The 27,452-nt window shown below is 41.0% G+C and overlaps 2 protein-coding genes across 2 annotated transcripts; both read left to right on the forward strand.

Moving 5' to 3' along the window:
- Positions 1-420: 420 nt before the first annotated feature.
- On the forward strand, positions 421-20,810 carry LOC307266212 (clathrin coat assembly protein AP180-like; the record flags this gene model as incomplete). The annotated part of the gene is made up of 21 exons (XM_080048187.1): positions 421-550; positions 6,354-6,496; positions 7,275-7,350; positions 8,220-8,322; positions 8,459-8,552; positions 8,648-8,759; positions 8,855-8,961; positions 9,119-9,160; positions 9,673-9,746; positions 10,574-10,586; positions 10,681-10,805; positions 11,029-11,102; positions 11,350-11,364; positions 11,938-12,108; positions 13,071-13,169; positions 16,429-16,494; positions 18,415-18,501; positions 19,408-19,469; positions 20,253-20,306; positions 20,468-20,545; positions 20,724-20,810. The coding sequence occupies 21 exons, from the start codon at positions 421-423 to the stop codon at positions 20,808-20,810; spliced, it is 1,812 nt and encodes a 603-aa protein (XP_079904313.1).
- A 3,977-nt stretch (positions 20,811-24,787) lies between these two features.
- Positions 24,788-25,669, forward strand: LOC307265675 (leukotriene B4 receptor 1-like; the record flags this gene model as incomplete). Its single annotated transcript, XM_080047469.1, has 1 exon — positions 24,788-25,669. One exon carries the CDS (start codon positions 24,788-24,790, stop codon positions 25,667-25,669), a length of 882 nt encoding a protein of 293 aa, XP_079903595.1.
- Between the last annotated feature and the right edge of the window lie 1,783 nt (positions 25,670-27,452).

The following is a 27,452-nucleotide window of genomic DNA, read 5'->3' on the forward strand; positions in this document are numbered from 1 at the left end:
GAACGGCACGGTCGGCGCATATCAACGGGACGAACTGAAGGGAATTCGCAACCTTGCGTAAGTCTGCTCATGTCACCGTGCACATTATCAACGTGATCGCACGATTTGATGCGAAAATAATCTTCATCTCGTTGTGTTTGGCTCATTGTGTGTGTGTGTGTGTGTGTGTGTGTGTGTGTGTGTGTGTGTGTGTGTGTGTGTGTGTGTGTGTGTGTGTGTGTGTGTGTGTGTGTGTGTGTGTGTGTGTGTGTGCTTTTTTTCCGCCCACACAGAAGGTCACAGGCCTGATCGTTCGGGGAAGAGGAAAAGCACGGGAAACGCTCACTAGGCACCGGGAAAGCATCGGGTTATACTACATATTTCTTTTCGTCGTCCCGTGGTGAAATAGATTCCTGAGGGGGTCGACTCAACGCAGAGAAAATGTCGGGGCAAACGCTCACGGATCGCATTGCCGCTGCGCAACACCAGCTAACGGGATCAGATATGGCCCGGGCTGTCTGCAAAGCCACCACTCATGAAGTGATGGCACCCAAGAAAAAGCACCTGGAGTGTAAGTGTAGTCCTCTTTCCTACTGCATGCAATGGCGTTTCCAGGGCCTAGGGTTACAGGCTGCATACACCAAGCACATCCACCCAGACCGCATGTATGCAAGCACAGCCGTCAGAGCCATCATAGAATTATGACCAGTCATCTATTAATTCCCTTAGCTTGAAAGGGTGTGGTGCCTTAATGAATAAATGTAGCCACAGCGATGACCCCAGTAGTGACCCTCTGTGTCCAGTAAAGATGATGGAAACCCAGAGGAAAAAGAGAAAGAGAGAGTGTGGGAGAAAATGATGAGGCAGGAGAGGTCGTATTTTATTGTGGACTGACATGTCACTGAACAGGTCCATTTCATTTCCCTTCTCTGAGCTCCTGCAGAACCACTTTCCTTAATATCTCATTGAAGCTTTTTTGCAGCACAGCTGCAGAAGTATGGATGCCGATTTTTTATTTTTTTTTCGTGGACACACACTCTAAATTAAAATGTAAGTTCAAAGCTAGGATGCTGTGGGAACAACATGAATAAGATACCTATTTGGGTTTAGGCCAATACAGGGCCATACAGGCACGGCTGAATAACATTATCAAACCTCACAGCTTTATTAACACATCTACAGATGACAGCAGGGGCCACCTTATGATAAATCATGATTAATCACTGTCATGCACCACAAATACTGAGTCAGACCAAAGCAGTGGCGTGGCACTGCATATACAGTAGATGGCGGGTAGGGGATTGGCTCGATCTGTCTTTCCTTTTTATGTCTGTCTGGCTGTGTCGGTCTGTGTGTGGTCTCTGGACAGGTTTGGTCCCTGTGTCTTGGGCTTGGACCTTATATCTTGTGATCCTCTCCCTGCTGAATAATTGAATAATCAGCCAATGACTGCCTTGCATTATTTACACAGCCAAAGGTGACAGTGCTAATGCTACAATGCGCCACAGACCATTTGCTTCCCTCGGTACAAGTCATGACCTCCTTTCTGAATAAAGGGAGGCTGCTTCTACTGAACTCTTGATACCACAAACGCTCCGGACACGTGAAAATGTCCTTCTTATACACACTATTTGTATAAGACCGATTAGTAACACTCAGTGTGTATACTCACATACATGTTGTCTTCTTGGTCTACGAGGTTCTGTTGTATCAATTTCGAGGGCAATTCAACAAGCTTATTGTATGTAGGCCACTGTGCTTCCCTCGCACGTGTGTCTTGGCTGGAAGAAATTCCTAACCTCAATAAACTGAAAACACATTGTTACCCAGACCCACGAGACTTTTACTAGAAATGGAATAGGCCTACAGTGTTCTCAAATGTAGATATGTTGATATAGTTTAGGCTGAAACAATATACACAACAAAAGACTACCCAAATAATAAGCCATATTTCATTATGTTAACAGTATTTGATGAGTCATAGGTCATATTTTTTTCAGTGACACAGTCTATGACCCTTGGGGTGGATGTGGATGTGTTGTTGGTCTTTTCGGGAATGGTGATGGTGCAGTGCAGTTACCATGGAAACAGATTGAGAGTGTCAGGGGATGGCACCGTCAGGACAGAGGCAGATAGTTAGGAGGAAGAGGCCAAATGACAGGTCTTCCATCTCTACAGTGCAGGGACAATTGCAATGAATGCATGTGTATTTAACAGGGCTAATAAGCTGTATGAGAAGGTGTGTATTTGCTAAACTGTTTCAGTGCAGGTAATTCTATGTAAGCTATATCTATGAGGACTAATGATCATTACTGTCTTCTGATTGCACATGGCAAAATGTAAAAACTAACACCCTTGTTGTAAATGCAGGAGTGCCAGGGGCGCATTATGACCCATGATTCAAGGACAAAATAAAATGTGCATACAAGACTTTGCTCTACATGGAGAGCAAACATCTAATTTTCTTTTGGCTTTGATGCCTGCTGTTGATTTCACAGTGCAGTGATTCAAACCAAGGTGTCAGATGTCAGTTATTTTGCACTATTGATGGCCAGACTTCTTCTTGGCAGTGACCAGTATCTTCTAATAATGTTTTCGGCACAATTGGACACATTGTGTTAAGTCCTGAGTTTTAGAAGTGCAAATTTTGTTACTTTCTGACAGAACCAGGCCAGTTGATTTCCCATGTTTCCAGTGTTTATGCTAAGCTAAGCCTAGCTAAGCAATATTGGTCTTATCGTCTGTCAATCGTGGTGCAAGCACTTATCTGTTAGTGTCTTTACCAAAAGGTCAAACTACTGCTTCAAGATGTTTCACCACTAATGCAAGAGTCCTCTGAAACAACACGCTTAATAAACACCTGCACAGAAATTAAATGCTCTGCCAGAAATGACCCCTCATTTATTAAATGCAATCTATTTTCTCTCAGGCATTTTATTTGTTTAGGTTGTCTGACTTCAGAGAGTGATATGTATGCCACCCAGTAAACAATAAGCCACGTTCAACAAATGCAAGATTAACAGTTGTAAAACTCTACACCTGTGTAGGTGTCAATCTCAGTTTTTGAAAAGTGTGTTTGTCATGCAGGGAGAAGAGAATGAGTGAATAATCTTGGACAAGATGTAAATTGGTGCAAAATCCTGTGAAAAGCCATAATAACCTGACAAGAATCTTTATGGATCTACACATCAACACCATGTTAGTGTGTGTCTTTGTCTGCAACACTCCTCAAGAATCTTGTTGTGTAACTACAGTTGTAGTTAAAAAGAAAATATTACAGAAGACGGACTGGAGCAGACAAAGGACAAAGTTAAACACAGACACTGTCACACTGTCACACACAAACATACACTCGCACAGTATGTTCATTATTAGAACTGTGCAGCCGTGGATTACTGTTAGGGACTTTATTTAGCTCAGCCAATCCTCATTAGTCCTAGACACACACACACACACACACACACACACACACACACACACACACAGGCTTGTATGTCAGTTTGGCTTTGCTTCAGGTAATGATACTACAACACACACATTAAAACCAGTAAACAGATTTAATAATATAAAGATGGTGCAGTGCTTATCGTCATAGTGACATGTTGCTGTGCCAGTGACATGATAATATTATGTAATCACTATTCAGCCATTGTAGACCCTATCTGTGTGTGTGTGTGTGTGTGTGTGTGTGTGTGTGTGTGTGTGTGTGTGTGTGTGTGTGTGTGTGTGTGTGTGTGTGTGTGTGTGTTTGTGTCACTTAAAAAGGCTGCAGGGGAGAGTTGTCTATAGCCATTTCACTGAGAGGCGAGGCTAAAATGAGGAACAGGGTACAATCTAAAACATCGGAAGGATAGTGGATGAAAATTATTTGCAAATATTTTAAAGAGAGTGAAAATCATTGTGTCGATTTAATACCCTAATTCATTTAAAGACAGATAGAATAGAATTGATGTCACGAATGCCGTCATTACACATACAAATCATCAGACGTCATCAGGGATGTCACAGTGTGGCTGTTACCATCTGGCCAATCTACAGATGGGTTGGAGCTTAATTAGTTAAATTAAATATCTAAAGAAGAAGACCTAATAGAAATAGATACACTATTTAACATAAAGCTGGTGGTGTTGAGACCGTGTGTGTGTGTGTGTGTGTGTTGCACGGGGGATGGGCAGTGACACAGCCCCCCTAACTCAGCACCAGTGATTAGTAATAATCTGTTTACAACCCCCTAACCCCTCTGTCCAGCCCACCACTCTGTTATGACCTTGAAAATCCCTTGATGCTTTCACGTCCCTTCATATTTACACACTCATGTCTGCATTTGTGCATTTTCAACAGGCCTCCTGCTGCTCTAGCTCTCTCTTTCTCCAGTCTCTTGCTCATCACCTTGTTGTATTTTTGGTCCATCCCTCAGCTTGGTATCTACCTACTCAAGGCTACGCCAAGGCCTGTTCAATAGTATGGCCTTCCTCTTCCTTCCATTATCAGAGGTGCCAGCCAGTATTTGCTGCATTCTCATTCTGGCATGCTGCACGGATACACTCAGTCCCGACCTTGTTGCTTGACTGTCAATGTCAGCGGAATGGACTCAAAAAATGCTTTAATAATGTTTTCGATTTTAAAATCCTAAAGGAAATTGTTATTCGGTTCTTATTATACAACAAGTAGTTTGGCTAGCAATCTTATCGGTCAACAGGACATTAAGAATGTGCTCAAATCAGCAGGACAGCAAGGACAGCACATATGATAGTACTATTAACATTGTAGCAACTGCAAAAGCTGAAGAAAGAAGCGACGGAAATATATATTTCACAATATCTATCCGATTTAGGTTATGAAATTTGGTTGATCTCTTCAGGGAAGGTCAGCTCAAAGCCCAATAATTTTGGACTATAAATCCCCAATTCCATAATTCCCTAAAACATAACATACATAACATGTACCAAACATTTTGTTTTTCTATTTTTATTTTGTTGGTTATAGTTGTATAATTGCAATATTTCACTGGAGGGCTCAAATGATGTTAAAGCACACCTCTCATGTAATATTGCTTAATTCTACCACAATGTTTGTTTTATGGTCTTCAAGCACTACATGATTGGCAAACATTCTGCAAGAAGCTATTTCACTTGGAAAAAGTCATCTATCTTATTGAAAAGTGTCACTTGCCCTACAGTACATGATCAATGATCTTCCTCTCACTTTAAAGTGGGATGTTTCTGTGGCCATCTGTGGATCTGAATCCCTGTCCTCTTTCCTGTTATTAAGGGATGTTGATGCATGTATACAGTAAGTATTATTTTGGATTCGACAAAATGATCAAGAGGCAGGGATTTCATTTTGCAGATTGCAGCTTGCACATAGCAAATCGGTCACAAAGCGGTCCCCCAGGTACACTAAACTGTGAACTGTACACAGAGCTAGAACCATTAGTCAATTATTATTTTATTTAATCTGAATTGATATTTTGCACCGTTTTTCAGGCAGAACTAGGATCAATTGTATTATTACCTAAGGGGGGAAATTGGTTTGCCACAATGGACAAACCAGTTTCCCAGTTCAATCCTGAATCCAATGTAAGGTTTTGCTGCTTCTCTACCTTGTATATGATAGTATATGTTAAATCTTTGGCTTCTAGTAAAGAGTTCCACCTATTTCTGATCTCGTAGACCAATCGGCTGATTCAAAAAGAAATCAGGGGATTAATCCAATATAATCCTTAGTTTCTGCCCTAATAAAGTAGGTTATCCATTGAAAAGTTTATGTCTTGAATAAAGTTAATATGAAAGTTGCACATCCCTTTGCTCCTGAAGACTTTATATTCCACCTTTTGCTGATGCAATGGTCCGGACACTCACTGGTGGGAAACTCTCTGTCCGTCTGAGTGTCTTAACTGGCACCCAGGGAGTAGAGCTGACAAGGCTTTATTCTCTATTTCTGCACTGTCAGTCTCTGTGTGTGTGTGTGTGTGTGTGTGTGTGTGTGTGTGTGTGTGTGTGTGTGTGTGTGTGTGTGTGTGTGTGTGTGTGTGTGTGTGTGTGTGTGTGCGGGTGCGACATAATTTGGTACGTACATCAGGTACTTCCTGGCTTAATATTCTCATGGGTGTCTAGAGCAGCTCTGCAGCAGCACTGTCCCTGCTCTCTTAATCAAAGTTTAAACAGAGCAGTTCAAAAGATAGATGGCATTTATCTGAGACTTAACTAACTCTGACTGGTTTTGTATGAATCCCCCCCACCCCACCCCACTTTCTACAAAACCGCATATCAGCACTGCAGCGCTACGGAGTTGTGTGCTATGTATGTTAACAAATCCCTTTTGACGGAGAAGTCAGTGAATGATGACATATTCTCCTTGTGTCTTTGTTGCAGACCTGGTGTCAGCCACTAACACCACCAACGTCAACATCCCTCAGATGGCTGACACACTGTTTGAGCGAGCCACCAACGCCAGCTGGGTGGTCGTCTTCAAGGCCCTTGTCACTAGTCATCACATGTGTGTCCATGGCAACGAGGTAAGCAAGGGGTGCCAAGGCAGGCAAATCGCATCTGGTGCATTGGAGTTCCAGCCTGAATCCAGTTTTATTCAGTTATATAGGATGAATGGGAATGATTTAATAACTTGCTAGATGTTTGTTTCTCTGGAACAAATGATACTGATGAACAAATGGATTTGCTAAGTTGTCACTCAGTGCTAATGTATAATAAATTAGTTGATCATTTACTTGGGAGACCACTGTGGAGAGCCGAAATTGGTCTTTTGAGTGTTTTGATGGGTTGTGTGTGTGGCGGAGGGGAGTTTCACCGCTTAAAGGTACTCCGAGTAACTTTCAGTTTGTGTTCATTCTTGCACCCCCTCTGGACAAAAGCGGAAGCGTTTTTACGCCAGATGTTTTTTCCTGGGTGAGCGTACCCATGACAACGGCATTAAGAAAAATTGTATGAAAATAGCATTCTTTGCACTGATGGTCTCGTTTGCTGTTACATGTGATTTATGATCATAAGAGGAAAAATTACAGAATTTTACAATTACAGAAATATTAAAAATGTCCTCGTAGCACCTTTAATAAAGACATTGACCACAATTCTCAAAGAAGGGAAAGGAGTCCTGTGGATTCAGTGTGTGAGCGGTAATTCGTGGAAGCAAATTTGTAAAAGCTGACATTATCCAAATACAGGTGTTCAAGTGTTTGTTTTGTCTTAGTCGTCCGCTTTGACTCAATGTCTTTTTCCCCAACTGCCCCCTGATAGGTGTAATGACTGAACCTTGTGTTTTCGTTCTCGTTTTCTCAGAGGTTCATTCAGTACTTGGCTTCCAGAACATCCCTGTTCAACCTCAGCAATTTCATCGACAAAACCGGCTCTCACGGTAACGACATCCGTGTGTTTGAATGTTAGCAATACTGGCACATAGTTGAAGCGTTGCAGTATCTGGGGATGTTAAAATAGGAAACGGGAAGTGATAAACACAAACACAGCCATCTGGCAAATAGGAGGGGCCGGACATGATCACACACATGTCATTTGTAAGTGCACTCATACACAGGCACATGTACTGTACTTGCAAACTGATGCTGGCATTTCTGTCTCAAATGTTTACTGTCTTATGTAAAATGATGCCCACAACAAGAAAGTTACATAGGCTTATCCTTTGTTGTGTTTATCACAGAAGTACACAGTATGAAATTGTTTATAAGCATTTGCATGAATCATTTACTTTAATCAGCAGAATAAAGTGTTGCTTTAACCGAAAAACAAGCATTTGTGGTCAAAATGTTGCATGATCATGTAGAATAAAAGCAAAATAATTGGTAACAAGACGGGTGTATAATTGAAGTGATGAAATAAAGGTTGTCAATATTGCCATATCTACACTTCCCAATGATTTCAGCTAAATTTCAATAATGTCATTAGATCTGGATAAAGTCTAAGCATTTTGACAAATGATGAACCAACTCAAATGAGTTTTATTTAAATAGCTCAATATCACAAATAGAAATTTGCCTCAGTGGGCTATACAATCTTTACGGAAATACAACTCCCACACTGTCCTTGGACCTACACGGCTAAAGAACAGCAGAAAACAAAACTTCAAAGGCAAAGAGAAAAATGGAAGAAACCTCAGGAAAAGTAACATAGGAAGATCCCTCTTCCAGGATAGAAAGACGTGCAATAGATTTATACTTTCTCAAAAGTATAAAGCGAAAAAGTAGTGAACCCTGTTTGCTTTGTGTTTAGGCTATGACATGTCTACGTTCATCAGACGGTATGGACGGTACCTGAATGAAAAAGCCTTCGCCTACCGCCAGATGGCTTTTGATTTCACCAGAGTCAAGAAGGGGTATGTCGAACACCGGGTTCCTCAAACCACACATCAGTTCATCATTCAAGCTACTGCCATTCAGCAATTTGGCTCATTTACAAGTTTGGCCAATGGTACTAAGAAAGGTTTTGATTCATACTTTTTTTTCTCCCAGTGCTGAGGGTGTGATGAGGACCATGACCTCTGAGAAGCTGTTGAAAGGCATGCCTGTTCTGCAGACTCAGATTGACACGCTCCTGGAGTTTGATGTGAGTCAGATTCTGGCTTTGATCCATAGACCTTTATTTTACGATACCGTGCGGCACCACAATACCAAGCTTTTGTGTTCTCTTTCATTTCTCAGGTTCATCCCAAGGAGCTGAACAACCCGATCATCAATGGCGCATTTCTGCTTCTCTTCAAGGACTTGGTCAAACTGTTTGCATCCTACAATGACGGAGTCATCAACCTATTAGGTCGGTAGTCCACCAGGACATGTTTTTAAATGGAACCTGGAAGTTGAAACCGTATGTCAGAACAAACTGAACCTGCAACCTTTTTGTCTTCACAGAGAAATACTTCAAGATGAAGAAGAGTGACTGTAAGGAGGCCTTGGAGATCTACAAGAGGTTCCTGACCAGGGTGACAAAGATTGGGGAATTCATGAAGATGGCTGAGGTAAGGGGACTACCAGCAGCCCTTAAAACAATTTCGAAATTCTGTTTGAATGTGATTTGAGGACAAATCAGAGCTGGGGACTGTGTAGTGTAGTAATGCTGATTTTCTTATTTTGTCTGAATTTAATGCAGTGCTCTTTTTTCTCTTTTAATAATAGACAGTTGGAGTAGACAAAAACGACATTCCGGACATCAACTACGTAAGTTAACACATATTGTAGCTTTTGTTATTTTACTCCCTCAAAGGACTGCGACAAAGAACGTAATGCACATAAATACCACCCATCTCACCTTCCACACAAAAACACACACAGAAACAGCCATGACTCACCACCCATAATCTCCCTACCCAGTGTCTCCACCCGGGTGTAGTGGTGGATCTAGCAGACTCAGATGACGAAGACTGTCCTTTTCAAACTAACGAGGACCCGGTAACCACAGAAACACAGAGTGGCCTGGCTGAGTGCCTGTTTACAGGATGGAGTGTTGGCATGTTGATCCTAATTGAACTATAAACACGTCAGAAACACAGATGGCGCGCTCGTGTGTGTGTGTGTGTGTTTATACCAACATGCATGAGGGTATTGCAGTGACATTTTCCAAAGTCCATTTGGTAATTGAAATTAACTTGGACGTTGGAATGTTGGAGATAAGTGTACAGGACTAAAAATGTATTAGCAGTTTTAATTATTATTATATATATTTTTTACAGGCCCCGAGCAGTATCCTGGAGAGTCTGGAAACACACATGAACGGTCTGGAGGATGTAAAGGGCGGAAAGAAGGGGTAAGTGATAAATAGATCATCGGTCTTTTAATTTTTAATTTTATTGTTTTGGTGCTTCTTAATTGCAGTGTGATGCAAGATTAGAAGAATAAGGATATATATAATAACCAGATCTGAGAAACTCCCGCTTTGTTTTTTATAAAAGAATAAAAGCGTACGTAAGAGAAATGTTGGTAACAGGCCTTGACACGTGCTTTATTTCTGTAATTTACTTTAACCCTTCCTCTCTTTTATCCCCCATTATATTCATTTGGAATCACCAGTGAAGGGTGAGCATTTACTGTATGTTTTGTTTGCCCTAGACTAACCTCTTAGAAAACCTTGCAGACTTATTTTACTGTCATCAACCCCCACCCCAAGCCCCCCCCCCGCCCCATTCCTACCACGTAGACTAAAAACACATTATTTATGTTTGAATTACCATATGTAGGTGGTAATGCATACTACGCACCAAAGCTAACAGGCCGTAATGTACAGTATGTATCTATGTGATTACATGTGTGAACGCTGAGAGAAACACCTTTTCATAAACAGAGTGATCCACCTCATATATGTGCTATCACACCCTGACATGCGATGTGAATCAATATATGAAGTGTTTCTTTTCCAAAGTTAACTACATCATTAGCACAACATTTGAAATGTTGGTTGACAAAGTGATTGGATGAGAATTTTATTTGCTTTCATACTTTGGAAATGAACCCTTTATATGATCACATATGATGCAATCTATGTTACATAATTGTCTGATTTCTTGAGTTTCCAGCACACCTGACTATTTTCAAGCAAAACCACTAACAGTTCCTCCTAATCCTTCACTCCTTCAGGTCTCCAACAAAGGTGAGATTCACGTTCAAAAACAGTCCATATTTTTGCCTAGCTCTTCCGGTCTGATGCACCACTAAACAAACGGGCTTCCCTGTCTCTCTTCCAGGGGTCTCCCACAAACAATGTGTCCCCGACATCGACTCCGGCCAAATCTTCTAACGCTGTTCCCACACTGCAGCCGCCTCCGGGGGAGAGTGCTGCCGCTGCTGCTGCTCCTGAGCCAGTTGAAGAGTAGGTGCCTGTAAATGGGCCTTCAACCTTTATCAAGCTGTTTACAATATCGAGGTGTTTTAATATTGTGAGATTTAGTGCCACGATATTTCATCAAACACATAGTGGCTATCGCTGGCAATAATACTAACTTCTTTCTGCAACCACTTAATATGAACAACCAATGTTCTTCTGTAAAAGATGCTTGATTAATTGTCTCTTCCCATCTCTGCCTCATTTCCAGTTCCTTGTTGGACCTGGATCCACTGTCCTCCTCAGGTCCTTCAGGACCATCAGCTGCCACCACGTCTTGGGGCGGTAAGTCTTTCCCTTTCCTGTCTAATCAGGTGCTGGTCCATTTGAAACAATACAAATCCATGTTCTTGCATTTACAGTATACTGTATGAAGCTAGCGTTTACTATTATTTTTTTTTGCACTAAAATAATCAACTTTTCATTTTAGGAGGGTAAACCACTACAATCACTAGAAACTTTATTAAACAGCGTTGGCTTGGCCTTGAACTAACATGTCCTTTTCCTGTTCCCTTGTTTCCTGCTGCCATAGATCTTCTTGGATCAGGTGAGTGGTCACTCTTCACTTCACCTATAGCCTCTAGTCTTGACTAGTGTTGTTTTAGATTCTATTCCCAAGATACCTCAATTTCATTGACTTCCTTTAATCTCCAATCTGAAATCGAGGTGGCCTGGAAGTAATGTCAAATCATTTGTATTCAAATTAAACATAGACTGTAATGTACAATTGTGGTTACCTCCCTGTTTGTGTCCTCAAGCTGTTGTCTTTAGACTGAGGAGTCTTTGTTTCTCTTTGCCTTCTCTCTCCCTTCCCTCCACATACTCCATTGTCTGTTTTTGGTTAACAACGGGGGCTATTTTGGTTGATTTATTTATTTATTTGTTGGTTATCACCCGATGGCGTTGGATAATTTCATTTTATTTTCGTTGAATTTGAACTTTCTTTTGGTTGGTCAATTCCAAAAACTTCTGAATTGGGTTTAATTTGAATTTGACATTTATTTTTGGCTTGCTTTTGTTCACTGTGGTAACGGTGACTCTGGTTATTTTGGTTGCTCTTTTTGGGGTTTATTTTGGTATACCTTTCTTTGGTGAACACCCCGTGGGTTGGTGCTCGCAGAAATGGGCGACTCCTTGCTATCTGAACCCACCCTCACAGCAGAGGCCGCCCCCTCCCCTGCAGCAGCAACGCCCACTCCTGCAGCGGCAGAACCCGGAGTCTCTCTAGCTCCTCCCACTAGCACAGCAGCCGCCACCTCCCCTGGTGCCGCCAATATGGATCTGTTGGGAGGTCAGTGGGCTTCCAGAAAATTCTCTACGGAAGAATCACTCTGGGAAGCTCAACCCCTAAAACCATCACATGATATGATCACACTGAGTCGACAGCATGCTTAAACACATACAGAAAACAGAACTTTACACAAGTCTCAATGATACATTGATGCACACATCCATCATTTTTTTTAGGTATCAGCTGCCAGGTTCATTTCTTTGTTTAACACTGATGTATTTAATAATAATATATATTTTATTTTTATTATTTTATTTAACCTTTATTTTTCCAGATAAAACATTAAGAACAGTTTCTTATTTACAATATTGATCTGGTTTATTATAATTATGATCACTTTGGGCCTCAATACAAAAACAGAATGATAATATACAGATTGCCTCTTTCACACACACACACACACACACACACACACACACACACACACACACACACACACACACACACACACACACACACAATATTCTTCCACGTACTCACTGACATTATGTTACTGTATATACAGCCACACACTCACCTGGAGCTTGCACGCAAACATACTGCTAAACTCATTCTCCACATGCATCTTGTTTGATAGGCAGACATGCTTTTCTTTGATCTCAGTGAAAAGCAATTTCTATCAAAACCTGTCACGTGGCTACAGCTACAGGCGGTATGCTGTAACACTTTCAGGCTTATTCTGCTCGCTGTGCAATAGATAAATCCTTGCTGTAGTGCCTCCTGTCTGTATTCCCCATTGTCCACTCACCTGTCAGCCATTAACGCCTGCTAACACTGCTGTAAGCTTCAATTTAATACATAGTGTAACAACAAATGCTGATTATCTTAAATGCATTTGGCTTACCTTTGTTTTTCTTGTGTTCTCCTTTCCTTGTCATGTTTCTTGACTTGTTTTTTTCTCTTTTTTATATCTTCATCCCTCCGGCCTCTCTGTCCTCTGCTGGGGTTTGTGTGAATCTCAGATACCTTTTCATCATCTGCTCCTGCCACTGAGGCCTCTGCAGCAGCAGCTGAAGGGGCGGCTGCCGTCACGTCCGCCCCAGCCACAAACGCCGGAGCTGGTGGGTTTCTTAAAGTCTGTTTGTGTGTGCGACAGTTTGTTTGAGTGAGCTTGAGTCATTGGTGGAAAGGGACTTAGAACATATGTGTGTGTGTGTGTGTGTGTGTGTGTGTGTGTGTGTGTGTGTGTGTACATGCTGTGTCTTTATTTCAACTTATCCTACATGGATAATCAACTGCTGAGGATTCTGTTGGCTTAAGCCTTGGGTTTTCAAGTGCATTTTGGAGAGCCCTGAGTATGGCCCTCATTTTAAAATGAGTTCCGGAAAAACGTTAAAATGTTTACCGTTGACTGATATCAAAGACCAATTTGACAACTTAAAAATGCTGTGGAATTTGTGTGCATCTGCTTTCATCGTGTTAAACTGCAAACGTGACCAACGTTAAATCTTGACCAGGCATAGAGACAAAACCTGAGGGCGGTTACAGAATTTTAATTTTTCAGGTACTTTGGTACTTTCCTAGAGTTTTTCCATTTCAGTAGCCTACTCCTACTTCACTACAAAAACAGAAGTGTCAGCATTTAAACCAAACTATAGGCTATAGAAAACATCGACCGAAAGCAAACCTCTGGGAAATATAGCTTAGCACAAAGACAGAAACATTTCTGTTTTGTACAATAAAGTTAATGAGATATGACGTGTTAGGTAAATAGCTGTGCTAATCTAAACGAACAGGCTGTCGCATTTAGTTTACTGTACGAGCATAAGAGATATTGATCTTCTCATTTTACTTTAGCCTTCACAACTGATGTAGAACTATTCCCCCAAGTGAAATTAAGCCTAAATAGAGGTATTTTTTACACCACTGGTTTGAGTGCCATGACGGTGAATTAAAAGATGTTTTAATAATGTTCTCCTTGAGACTTTCTGCAGGGCCTATGGATCTGTTATTCATTTCACTGAAGGATGTCTGGAAGGTGCTATTGTTGTTGCCATGGTGATCGAGGACAATACTCTTACTTGTCTCTTATCTTTTGGCATCAGATTTGTGTTTTGAACCTCTTATGGTGAAGGTTGGTGGAGGCAGGTGTCTGGTTTTGGTCGTAGGTTAGTTGTGGGTTGTTCCTCAGGGTTATGAGCTGAAAAGGTTTATATAGTCTTTCTTCATTTGTTTGTCGTTTGTTTGCATCACAGATCCTATTTTTAGCTGCATTTCGTCTGGCAGCGGGAGTGTGTCGGAGCTCTGCACATCTTCTCCTATCACTCCAGTCTAATTTCCTTCTCCTCAGCTCTTCCATGTTCATAATAGCATTTTCATCATCATCATCATCACTTGAAACATACAGTACTTATCTATTCTGTTTTGTATGTGAGTCATTTTGATTTTCTAACATCCCCCCTCCCCTTCATCTCCATCCATGTTGTTACATTTCTTCCCTCACCCCACCCACCCCGCTTCTTTCCCAAAAGACCCCTTTGCTTCCTCGGAAGGGAGCGCCAATGCAGTGTCATCGGGTCTAGACCTTTTCGGCATGATGACAGTGGAGACCGATAACCCGGGTAGCTCACTGGATGCCTGTTTTAACTCCCCCTCCCCTTCCCCTTCACCGCTATTCACCTCCGCCGCATCCAGCACCATCACCACCACTGCAACCATTTCAGCTCCCATAGCCCCCGGCGGCGCCAGCCCCGCGACTGACCTTTTCAGCGGTAAACGTTAGAGATGTGTGTGGTCCGGTATTCATCTTAATGTCCTATGCTCCCATTCATATTGATTAGCATCCTCCTGATTTTCCATGTCTGACCCTGCTTGTCCACCCCCCACCCCCCTCTCCCTCTTTTATCCTCCTTTAATGGTTTTGTCTCACTAAGTTGCACATAGTGACTTGTTTCAGTTGAACTTGGCTGCTGTGTTTGAGCGTCCTCACCATAGATTGTTTTGATATTCCTGTCTCTGGGTGCGCATGTCTTTGTAGATCTATTTGGTTCCATGCCAGACACAAGCTTCACCATAGCAGACCCTGCACCCAGTGTTGACTTGTTCACAGCAGGTACCCTGTTGCACCCACTCTCTTGTGCCCTCCTACTCTTAAATCTTGCTGTGTCTGTTTTTCAGCTTTGTCCTTGGCTTTGATCAGGGGAAAAACGGAAATGAGATTGCTCTCCTACTGGTCAGCTAGAAGCTATTAAGCCGTCTGAAACGTTTACTAAATCACCCTTACCTCCTTTCCCTTTCCAGCATGTACTGTGTGCACTGCAATAGCAATTGATAAATGTGCAGTATAATGAATCACAGTTTATGTGTGTGTGTGTGTGTGTGTGTGTGTGTGTATGTGTGTGTGTGTGTGTGCGTCCATGCGTGTGTGTTTCTGTTTGTGTGTGTGTGTACTGTATGTGAACCCTCTCTACCTTGCCCTCCCCAGCGGATGTGTTCAGCTCCCCAGCCCCCATCCTCTCCTCCGCGCCCCCACCCAAAATAGACACTGGAGCCATCATGAACCTGTTTGGTGGTGGGTAACTCACATGACTGACCCTCATGCCTCCCTTGTTCATATCATCAGAGAGGAGGAGAGGAATCTGGGAAACTTCAAATTAAACAACTAACTATCTTATTAGGTGTATTTAATGGTCCTAACTACTGGGTAGTTATGTTGTTGAATATTGCGCTTTTCCTTCATGTATACAGTATGTACAGTATATTAGTTCTGTCAGTTGTGTGTTTTCAAGACGCATAGTCTCGTGGATAGGAATTCTTTCTTTGTGGGTTGCTCATGGAACTATTGAATGGATATACCTGAGGTGAACCAAGGACATATTAAAAATAGTCAAATAATTCATTGATGCAAGCTTCGACTTAAGAACTGGAGCCATTTTTGCTGACTTTAGTGTCCCTGTTCAAAGTTGCTATACAGAATTATTGACACAAATAAGCCTGCTGGTATGTGTCCAGTGACGGAACAAATAGACCACAAATGAAAACAGACATTAGATTGTATGAACATGTGTCTGTTTTAAAAATGAGTGTGGATGCTTCACTGTGAATGTATAATGAGTATGGCATTATGATAAGATGTATGAATGTGTGTGTATTAGGGGGTGTTTGAAAGTCTTAAAAGCAATGTTGTATATAAATGTTATTGTGTATTCATATTTTTCCTGACTTCCTGACTAACTTTATGCACTTTGTTTGGCATTACCAGTGTGAAGCCGCAGGCTGACTATTACCCCTTCTTTGCCCTCATGCTGCAATGGGGAATGGCTCAACCTACTTTGATCTGGCATGGCATGGTTTTTGGTATATTGTGTTTTGGCCTGCCAGAGTCCACAGGAGGAGACGCCACTGTGGCTGCTGCTCCTGCTACACCCGCTTCCGAGCTCATGTCAGGTAAGACCCCTAAAATTAGAACTGTCAGTCTGCATGCACAGTGTATTTGGTTTGAGGGGAAAATTACATGTTGTGGGCATCTCATAGAAATATTTCCATATCAGTGAAACCGACTGCTGTAGCCATGGATGGATTATTCAACAGGCTTACCAGGCTCAGGACATAGGGCCAAAGGGGCCTCTTTTTCACGTTGGAAAGTCACATATATGTAGCTGCATAGCACACTGAGGCTACTGTTACACTTCACTTTAAACACATATAACTCTGCTTTAAGAAAATATAACATACATCTCAGGCTCTCTTTAGTGATTCTGTGTTTTTTGTATCTTCAGTGTGAACTGAATATTGCAAAATGTCGTAGAGAGGACCAGTGTCTATTTTTGTCTTTTTTCGTCTCTGGGCCACGTTTACGCGTTCAATTCGTCCATGACTGCAGCAATCGCTAGTTCATTAGTTACTGCATGATGCCTTGTCATTGTCCTTAAAATATGGTGAATGTCAGAGCCACCATATTGAAATCTTCCTTACCAAAATGTTTTCCTGGCAAAATGGTGGTTTTGAATTTACCAGTCACTGTTTCTATTAACTTTGGTAATGGTTAATAAAATAGTTGTTGTTAGCCAATCAACATTTTTGTTTTGTTTTGTGTAGTACTTGCTCATTATCACACTGAATACTGAATCATCTGTAAGTAAGTGTTTGGCTTTGGCGTCATTGGTTCGGTATTAAAGTCTAGTCCCTGTTGTGTCCTGTGGATTTAAATTGTGTCCATATATGGTCATGGTGATGATCATCTCATTTGCATAGTACAACTGTGGTTATAAGTCTTCAGGGAATTCCTCTGAAACTTTCCTGACACGACTGGTAACCCATATTAACCATTGCCAGGGCAACACGGGCCCATCTCACCTGGCTCCTCATTCACCTCCTGTCCTGTGCCATTAATCTTAATGTTGTATAACTGATGGTCTGCAATATACTACTGCTTTAAGGCTAAACTCTTTCTTTTCCCTCTCTTTCTATCATTCATGCAATACACTATTATGGTTTAATTGTCACCCGCTCCTTCAAAACCTCATTGCATTTGTTCTATCTCTCTCTGGAATCTGTGCATTTTTATTTCTTTTTTTTACTTTCTTCGCTCTCTCCCTCTCTCTCCATCTGGCTCTTGGCCTGGCTCATTGCTTGCTTCCTGCCATTTGATTGGGTGAGTTTTTCTTGCTCTTTAACACGCCAATTTCCCACAGTGCACTGCTGCATTGCAGTGGTGCGAGGCAAGCTCAGCTGCATTGTCGCCTCCAACACCAGATGCTTGATGGTTATAAAGAGTGTGTGTGTAAAGTAGAGGTAGAATGTAGGGATCATTTAGCACCTAACCCAGCTTCATTCTAGCTGCAGCCCTTTTCGGCCGCATCATCAGTTTCTGCAACAATCACACACACATACAGTAAAGGCAAAACAAGCACTGAAAATGTATTCTTGACACACTGTGCATGCTGTTATGATGCTAAGACACATTCTGTTTTATATCAATCCCAGATAAATATTTTTTAAAGTGGGCCTATTGCTAATTTCCTATGCCCATATTACAAATTCTAATAGTAGCCTAGTAACTGCTGATCTGACAGATGTCTCTTGTAGTAACCTGGCCCATGTTACTATTTTCTTTACACGTTGAGCCTACTTAAATGATTATTTTAGGATATTAACCTGCCATGTAGCTCACATTCCAATGCTCCTGCTCTGCTCTCTGTTGTCATGGAGACATCTATCGGTCGTCATGGTAATCCTCAGTAGTAAGGAGGACTGCCACTGTGTTTATGTGTAGAGTGTGACGATTGCTTGCATTGAAGGATGCTGCTGATGCCTCCTCCCCCCCTTCTCCCCTCCTGTTTCTCCCTCCATATCCTCCCTCTGTAGTATTTGATGGATTAGGGGATGTAATGATGCCCACCCTAACCCCTCAGGCGAGTGATGTTGACACCTCGATGGCTAACATGGCAAGTAGTAAGTAGTCCTTTAGATTAACTCACGTAATGTCATTCAGGAATCGTTTCATATTTGCTTTCTTTCTGAGAGTTAGACAAGAAGATCGATGCCACTCCAATTTCTGTGTATGAAAGGATTGCATGAAACCACTCTCACGTCTGTCCCTAAGATATGAAGCTTCAGTCAGCAGCCTGCCAGCCTTGCTTAGCATAAAGACTGCAAACAGGGAAACAGCCTGGGTTCTGTTCCAAAAAGAAATGTTTCCTCAACATGTCTTATATTGGACCTATTTTCATTAAATCTGTTAAAACTAAAGAGGAACTGCAACAATTCACTGTTTTTTCGGGGGTTATGTGCCCTGACTTGCTGCTCTGAGTCAAGAATTTAAGCAGATAACATCAAAACAAAACATCAAATTGTCATGTTGACACTTCAATTTTTGTCAGATTTGTCAGACAGATATGCGTGAGGTATGCATGTGATTAAATAAGCCTATTTCCTAAACTTCCTGAAGGTTTAAGGCTATATACAGAAGGCAATTAACTTTTCCTAGTATAGATATTCGAAGCAGTCAGGAAACTGCTAACCTGGCTTTGTCATCTTGAAATGTGTACGGTACTTAACTCCCCCATAAGCTAGCCTACTGAATTTAAACATTACAATAATTGTACAGATGTAAAAAGCTAGAACATGTCTTAATGCTGACCTTTGGGGGGGACATATATGCATATGTTTTGTATTTTTATTCATAGCCTGGCTAGGCCTAAGCTAAGATAATTGCCTCCTATTTGTAACATATATGAGAGTAGTATAGATTTTCTCATAAAAAAAGCTTAAAATGGTCACCATAATTTTTAACCCCCTCAATACATGAATACAGTGATTTTGCAGTATCTCCCCTTTCTTTCTCTTTCTCTGCCTCAGATCTGACAATGGGATCCACAGCGGCCGCTCAGGTAGCTCCCCCCTGTTGGGGTGCTCCCATGGTAAATGTTGTCTGTGTCCTTTAGCATGGAGTGGAGCCGCATGGCAGTGACAGACAGGGCATAGCAGCAGGTCACCAGCATTGCCTTCATGCTCTCCAGGTTCCAGTTCCAATCACAGACCTAGAGACACGTGACAGTGAAGATAGGAAACAGCACTTGTAGCAAATGATAAATTAATGGTGGATTGTATTCAAATTATAGAATAAATGCACTGGAAGGCCGTTCAGAAAATGGTCCAGAATCATTGTTATATTTCTGGAATATCTACTGGAGAACCATGAAGTGGCAAGTGATAATGCCATATTAGGCTGCTATTCCCAAGCAACAGCTGCTTCTTATTCTCTTAAGTTCTTTATTTATTTTAAGCCTGTTTTAGTCCAGGTCAGGCCCCAAGGTTCTCCCCCTCATACTGTAGCTAAACTCACCCTATAACTGAAACATTGGCTGCTTTTGGATTCTTCCGTTGTCGTTTTGGCAACAACAGAAATGTCACTCTCATCTGAAGGCTACCTGCAAAAAGCTTCCCCTCCGCTCCCTGAATCCCTTTTGCATGTGTATACTTACTTAGTTGAGTTAGGGCCTTTGTTGTGTGGCGTTTATCACTTCATTTGTTGTGTGCCAGCTTTCACTGTCTTGGATTGTTGTCTTCACTGTAATTTTTTTTGTTTGATTCTTTTTCGCACCATTTTTATTCTTTTTGTGTTTGTGCGTTGTTTTGTAGTATTTGTCTTGTCTTATATGTAACATCCCGACTCCTCCTCTCCCTCCCCTCCACACCTTTAGACCGTACCCATGGGTGTCCCTCCTTTTATGGGGATTCACCCCAGCTTCGGCATGGTAAGACCACCTGTCCAGTAAGGTTGAGTAATGTCCTTGATCCAGTCTGGACATTACTGGGCAATAATGGACAATTAGTCCTTTTGGTGTCCCTCACACTCATCAGATGGTCGACATTGTCTCTTACTGTCTCTTTTTACTTCCATTTGTCTCTGTCTAAGCCTGGGGCACCAGGAGCTCCCATGATGCCAATGGTGAGGCCAAGCTTCCCTGCAACTGGAGCAACCCTAGGAGCACCAGTAACACACACACACACACACACACACACACACACACACACACACACACACACACACACACACACACACACACACACACACACACACTTTCACATGCACTAATGATGATTCCATATATAAAGTGAACATATGTTGGAAACAAAAGGAGATGAAGTGCTAAAGCTAGATGTTTTTGCAGATGTCTCCTGGAGCAGCCCAGAGCCCCAGAAAGCCTCCACCGCCCAGGAACGCTCTGGATGATCTCAACATTAAGGATTTCATGTAGACTGACTGACCTGTAAACCCCCCAAGGTAAATAGAAATAGTCAATAGAAAGCTGCATGCTCACTATAATCGAGATGTCGTCTTTGTACTTGGCATGCCATGTCTTTTTCTGGTACCAGACAACATTAGCCACTAGTGAGCCATGTTTAATCCTGCAGCCTTGGCTCGCTAACAGGATTAATACGCCCTGAGTGTGACGCTAGTACACCTATATTTCTCGCCGAGAAACACAGCTTTCACCTCTGCAGGCCTTTAAAAACACCACCACTTAAACAATCAGGGAAGGAAAAAACTACTTTATTTAGTAAACTTCAAGTAGGTATCAGCTTATTTTAATAAGGAGTAATACTTAACCTGTGGAAACAGCATGTTTAATTTCTGTGTTCTGGAGGGAGTCAAGTCTCGGCTTGGGCTTGTATTTTCCCCCTTGATCTCTTGCAAGTCCCCCAACTTAATGCAAGTGTACATTCCTGGAGTGTCCTGTTGAGGGATCCACTGCTTTAGTGTCATTGGTGTAAAGGACAGTTTTGAAACCGAGCACGTAAATAGACGTGAGTCATGATCAGAATTGTGATTTGAATGAAGGTATTGCACATTGTATGGCTGTTACTCCTTAGGTTTTGGTCTCCATGTGCCTGAATCTTCTTTTTTCCTGTGTGCCTTATTAGAGCATATATAATTAGACTTCACCTATTACTTGTGGAGAACAGTGTCTTTAATTAACTTTCCTATTCTCTTCCTCCTCTGTAGGTTTGTCATTGTGTCTGGAGCTCTGTGGATGTGGATATCTGCACTTCCCCCACTGCCTTCCCCTAAGTCATGCCCCAGCCCCTTCAGCCAACCAGCCATTACATCTGCAATTTTTGCCCTCCAACCTCCTGAAATACCCCTGCCCTCCTTATCTAATGTTGTAGCACAACTGTGAATGTGAACCCTAGATACAGAAAAAAAACAAAATTCAGTTTATGTGTGTGTGGGTGTGTGTGTGTAATTCAGTGTTAACCTTTACTTAATATACTAAGGAAAAATGAAAAAAAATAAATAAATGTGTATTTAGATTCATTCTCATTATCAGCTGACTTGAAATGGTGGATATTTGTTGGTTTATTTGCGCATATCCCAGACGAGGACTGTGTTGTTAAATGTGGAGTGTTTTCGATGTGTGTAACTTCACTGGCCAACCCCCCACTCCTCTGCCCCTGTTGTCCAAACTGTTGTCCGAACTGATACTGAACTATGTTTAAGTCACTAAAAACTTGGTCGTACCTATATCTGCTTGGCCATCCATCCTCCCACCTGTGTATTTCAAGTTTTTGGACAGTTATTTATCAAAACGTACCTGAGAACTTGCACTTGCAAATCTGGATTTATCATCGGACATGCCTAACTGTGTTCAGTTTCATTTGTACTTTTGTCTTCTTCTTTTTTTTTAGGGATTGTGTGAAACATGCAAAAACTTGTGAACTATGTTCAATTATGCATTTTAGACTATTTTCAATGATAGATTATACATATTTTCTTTAGTCTTTATTTTGAAAAAAAAAATCATGTATCATTAATTTTTAGTTAGGTCAAACTATATGGTTGGGAAAAAAATGCAAGTAGACTAAAATAATTCCCCGTCCGCCTTTGTACATACCTCTCAATCTGTAAGCAGAGGCTGTATTCAATGGAAATTTGCCCGAGTGTTTCCTGTTGCGCCATCTGTTGGTGTGGAGTGATACTGCATCGTAGCATGTGACAGGTCAATCTGGGATGCATTCTCATATACTCTCAGAGAGCTCCTTTCCTTTTCTCTGTCTCCACACAAGACAACTTAATGTCAGGGTGGGCATCAAAGAGACAAAGAAGCATTTGTGTACGTGATTGGAACGTGGCCTCAGTCCTCTTTTGGTCATTTGTGACGCAGCAGCAGTCGGTACCTTTCTTCCCGTACTGTCACTGGAAGTCTTGAGGACTCTCACTGTAAAGCACTCAAGTATACGCTGGATGTTCTGTGTGTTGTTTATTTCCAAAAAGTGACTGTATCTTAATCCATTGTGGCATTAACAAAGTGTTGAAAGAAAAATAAAGATGACTATGACACATAAAAACAAAAAAGAATGTGGATAAGTAATGTTTGCTAAGTATTCATATGAAGGCTGTGTTGTTGTTTTTTCTTTCGGGGTCATTATGGATGGCATCGTCCTCCCTCCCTCACCCCCACCTGCATGTGAGTCCAAATGAGATGCAATAAAAGACAAATTACACTGATCCAAACTACCTCCACGGCTCATCACTTATCTCTGCTCTGCTTTTGCCATCTTGTTTGAAATTAAAAAAATAAAATAAAATGTGTTTGAGGCCTTACATTAGTTCAAGAACTGCAAAACAACATATTGTTACTTGTTTTTGAACATCAGAAAATGCATACACGGTAAAGGTTGTGTGGAAGTGGATCCAATACTTCCTTTTACATTAAGTGAAATGAGAACCAGCAAAATGTCAATGGTTTCACGTGTGTTTCATCTATACAAAAGTAAAGAAAGCATGATGACTGTTGTGCAACACTGGAGCGAAAATACACTTTTTTTGGGGAGTGATTTTTTGGGGGGGCCATTTCTTTTCTGAGATATATACACAGTTTATTAGGAATTTCAGAGACGGACAAACCAGTGTGTTTAGAAAAGATGACGATTAATTTCTCTCCATATACAAAAGAAACCACTTAACTTTTCATCCAATGTATAGGCATTCACAAGGATTGGCTAAATGAAAAGCCACACATTTGACCTTGAATTGTTAAGATTTGTCAAAAACGATATACAGTAAGTTGGTTGTTGTTCTGACAGTTAAGACAATATGTTACACATTAGTTTTAAAACTTGGTCTCACTTCTCCAATTATTGCTCTAGATGTCTCCTTTGTTTGTAAGGATGACTAGCAGAGTCTCACACTGTGTGTGTGTGTGTGTGTGTGTGTGTGTGTGTGTGTGTGTGTGTGTGTGTGTGTGTGTGTGTGTGTGTGTGTGTGTGTGTGTGTGTGGGAGTGTGACCTTTACAGCAATTATTGAGAAGTAATATAGGGGAAGGGAAGAACAAAGGAATAGTAAAGCAAGAAATAATTAATTAATTTAAATAATGGTCATAACTTTTTAGAGAGTACATAGGTAAATAGATGTCATTCAATTGGGGCTGGTTGTATTTTTTACTAATACAATTATTATTATTGTTGGGGATTTACACCTTTGAGTTTGCCTTAAGTTAATGCAAAAGTAAAAAGCAGAGGGTGTATCCTCAATTTCCAGCTATCAAGAAAACAAAAGAAAATTTAGGTTTTAATAAATATTAAATCCACTTCGCGGGCACCAACACAGAAAATTGATAGCTTATCATTTAAATCAGTCTCATGAAATGTACTAACTATTCATTTGGGGGTCTGATTAGCAATTGAATGGATAACTATAACCAAATCACTGTATAAAAGCTAATTGGTGAAGGTTTTGTGTGTTCTTGGTAAGATTATTGGTAACCATCATCAAAGTGTTTACAAAACAATGTTTTGCTGAAAAACCAGCAAAATTTAAAAAAGTATTTATTTAAAGAAAATAATCAAAATACCACAAATGGAAATCTAGGCTAAACTATAGACACAAGGGATTGTATGTGTGTGGGTGTGTGTATGTTTGTATGTGTGCAAAGGACCACCCCTTGACCCCTACTTCCAGCTTCGCAGCTTGGTGAAAATGTTTGCTTAGATTTCATAAATGAAAAAATGTAACTTCCCTGAAGTTGTTTTGATGAATGCATACAATAATATGCGCAAATCATTCAGCCATGAGATAATGTTTAAATTCAATCATTCTATTATATTCTAAATTATGCATGTTTTTATGTTCCTCTTTAAACACATTAAATGAGAACATTGAGAACTCTGCACATTTACCATTGTCACATGCGCAGTGCAAAACACTCAGCTCTCTGGCAGCAGGTTTGCACAATGGAACAACTCAACTCCACCATGTTTGCTCCTAACATTTCCTCCACTCCTGGACCTCCACGTCTTGCCTCCTTGGACACCATCGGCGCAGTGGTGGTGCTGTCCATCTGCTTCCTGCTGGGATTTCCTGGAAACATCGCTGTGATCATCTTCAAACTAAAGCAGGAGCACCTGACCAGTGTGAGCCAGAGTTTGATGCTGAATTTGGCCGTGTCGGATCTGCTATGCCTGCTCACCCTGCCCCTGTGGATTTACACCTTGCTGGAAAGCTGGACGTTTGGCCTGGTAGCCTGTAAGATCCTAGCTGTTCTTGTGTACTGCAGCATTTATGGGAGCATGCTGACTGTGACGGCATTGAGTGTACAGCGTTACATACAGGTGGTTTACCTGCAGAGGAGTCTACAAGAGGGGAAGAAGAGGCTGCTGGCTCTGATCTGGCTGGTTGCGATGATCCTGTCCATCCCTGCGTTAGTGATTTCACAGCTCACCACAGACCTGCCCAGTACACAATGTCGTTTTCGCTACTCTTCCAACTCCCAGCGAGTGGCCACTCTACTGGCAGAGGTCCTAGCGGGGTTTGCTTCATTTTCTGTAATTGCATTTGCATACATAAGCCTACACAGGAAATTGAACCAAACAGCTTTCTTCAACAACCCACAGACGACCCGGCTGGTCACAAGTATCGTTGTGACCTTCTTCTTCCTATGGATGCCATATCTTATCATGAATATGCTTGGTATTGCAGCTATTTCGCTCAATGACAATGGCCTTATGACAATGTATTTAGAAAACAAGAACATTTTTGGAGCACTAACATTTGTGAATAGCTGTTTGAACCCACTCCTCTATGCTTTTGCTTCTAGAAAGCTACAACGGAGATGATAACTCTCTGTTCTTGTGGGAATAAAAAAGGTTTTCATTGTCAAAATATTTGATCTCCCCTGCAGATTCACAGTCTGAGGGTGTGGTTCTCTTATTCCTCACAGGAAGCTGTGGATGATAGTGGTTTAATGATGAATTTTGGGGTTACCCTACGTTTCTTGTGAACTCAGCGTTGTGTTCATGACAACTGGTTCTCAGCCAGAGCTGTAAAACTGGAGGTTTGTTGAAAAAATTAATCAAGCATAGAGTGAAAACATAAAAACGGAAATTATAGATTCTTTTTAATTTACCATGAAAAATTGATTTCCTGATTTACCTTGTAAGCTTGGTCAAATTTCTTGTGGTGAATTTCTTTTCCGCTTCATCATATATGTATTTTTCTTATTCTGTGTGTGTTGGTGCGACTATGTGTGTGTGTGTGTGTGTGTGTGTGTGTGTGTGTGTGTGTGTGTGTGTGTGTGTGTGTGTGTGTGTGTGTGTGTGTGTGTTTGGTAAAATAATCCAAAAGCACCGTGAGATGATTGTCTATCTAAACCATAGATAGTATAATACAGTTTTTTTCGATTGCTAAAGCACAGTGGGCACAACTGAAACCACATGTGCAAAACTCTTAACACAGTGTGCATCACTAAAATGCACCTGTGCAATTCAGTTCATTTTGCCTCCAAAAGTCACTCACAGCAACAAAACTCTTCATACATGTCTCAAAACAAGCTCACCAGTGCAACACTGGCAACATGTTACAATGAAAAACACACATTGCCACACACAACACACAGACCTACAAAACACTAACAACAAGCAGCAAAACATAAAAGATGAACTTATGATATTTAAAATATTTGAAGTATAAATGATCTGAGTGATTTAAAATAAAACACTTTCATTAGAAAATACTGTAAGAGTAACATATTTTTATTTGGCCATACCATATTGTTTAGGTAAAAAAAAGAGTAAATGAAAACAGAGCAATTTGATTCAGTATCTCATAGCCTGAGTGAGTCAAACCTGACTTGCTACACAGTAGCTCCATAACTAGGACATTTGGACTGGACAACAGGCAATATTTTTCCACTTGCTAGTCAGAGGATGGCATTGCATGTAATGTGGATAAGGCAATGTGCTTTTTGAAGCTTTTCTATTTTTATTTGTATGTGTCTAGATGAACTTTACAGTAGGCTAGTATATCAATATTTCAAAAAGTCTGTTTGATATTTTTAAATTCCAAAACCTTACAAAGTTCTAAAAACATCTGTGTTTTGCATAAAGCACATCCACGTGCTGTTGCTGCTTTGAAAGAGCAATTCAAATGGTGCATGTGTGTATCATCTTGATGCTAAAAACTGTTTTGAAAAAGGATTGTTAGGTTTGGTTTCCAGAGTTTCCTTTTTCCAGGGGCTGTAATACATACAAAAAAAATGAAATAGAGTATAATCTCTCATACAGGGTGGGTGAGAACTGTTAGGTTCCTCCCTATCTTCAGCATTGAGCCTCAAATTTTACAGTGATAAACATCGTATTGTACGTGTATTTTCTTTTTCTCTGTATGGAGGTATGCAGCAAACCAGTCTGAGATTCAGTGGAAAGCCACATTATCCCTGACAACTACAAAAACAGGAGAGTTCCTTGCCCTTCAATTTCTTGGCGGAACAATTACGTAAAAAAAATATTTTAATATTTTCAAGTTTCGTGCTTTTAGCTGAAATTCAATAAGAAATGTATTTTACATAGTAGTCATATTATTGGTAATATTCTTCCACAACTTCAATAAGGTAAATGTAGA

Source organism: Ammodytes marinus, assembly GCF_949987685.1.
Source record: "Ammodytes marinus genome assembly, chromosome: 19".
Lineage (NCBI taxonomy): Eukaryota > Metazoa > Chordata > Actinopteri > Uranoscopiformes > Ammodytidae > Ammodytes > Ammodytes marinus.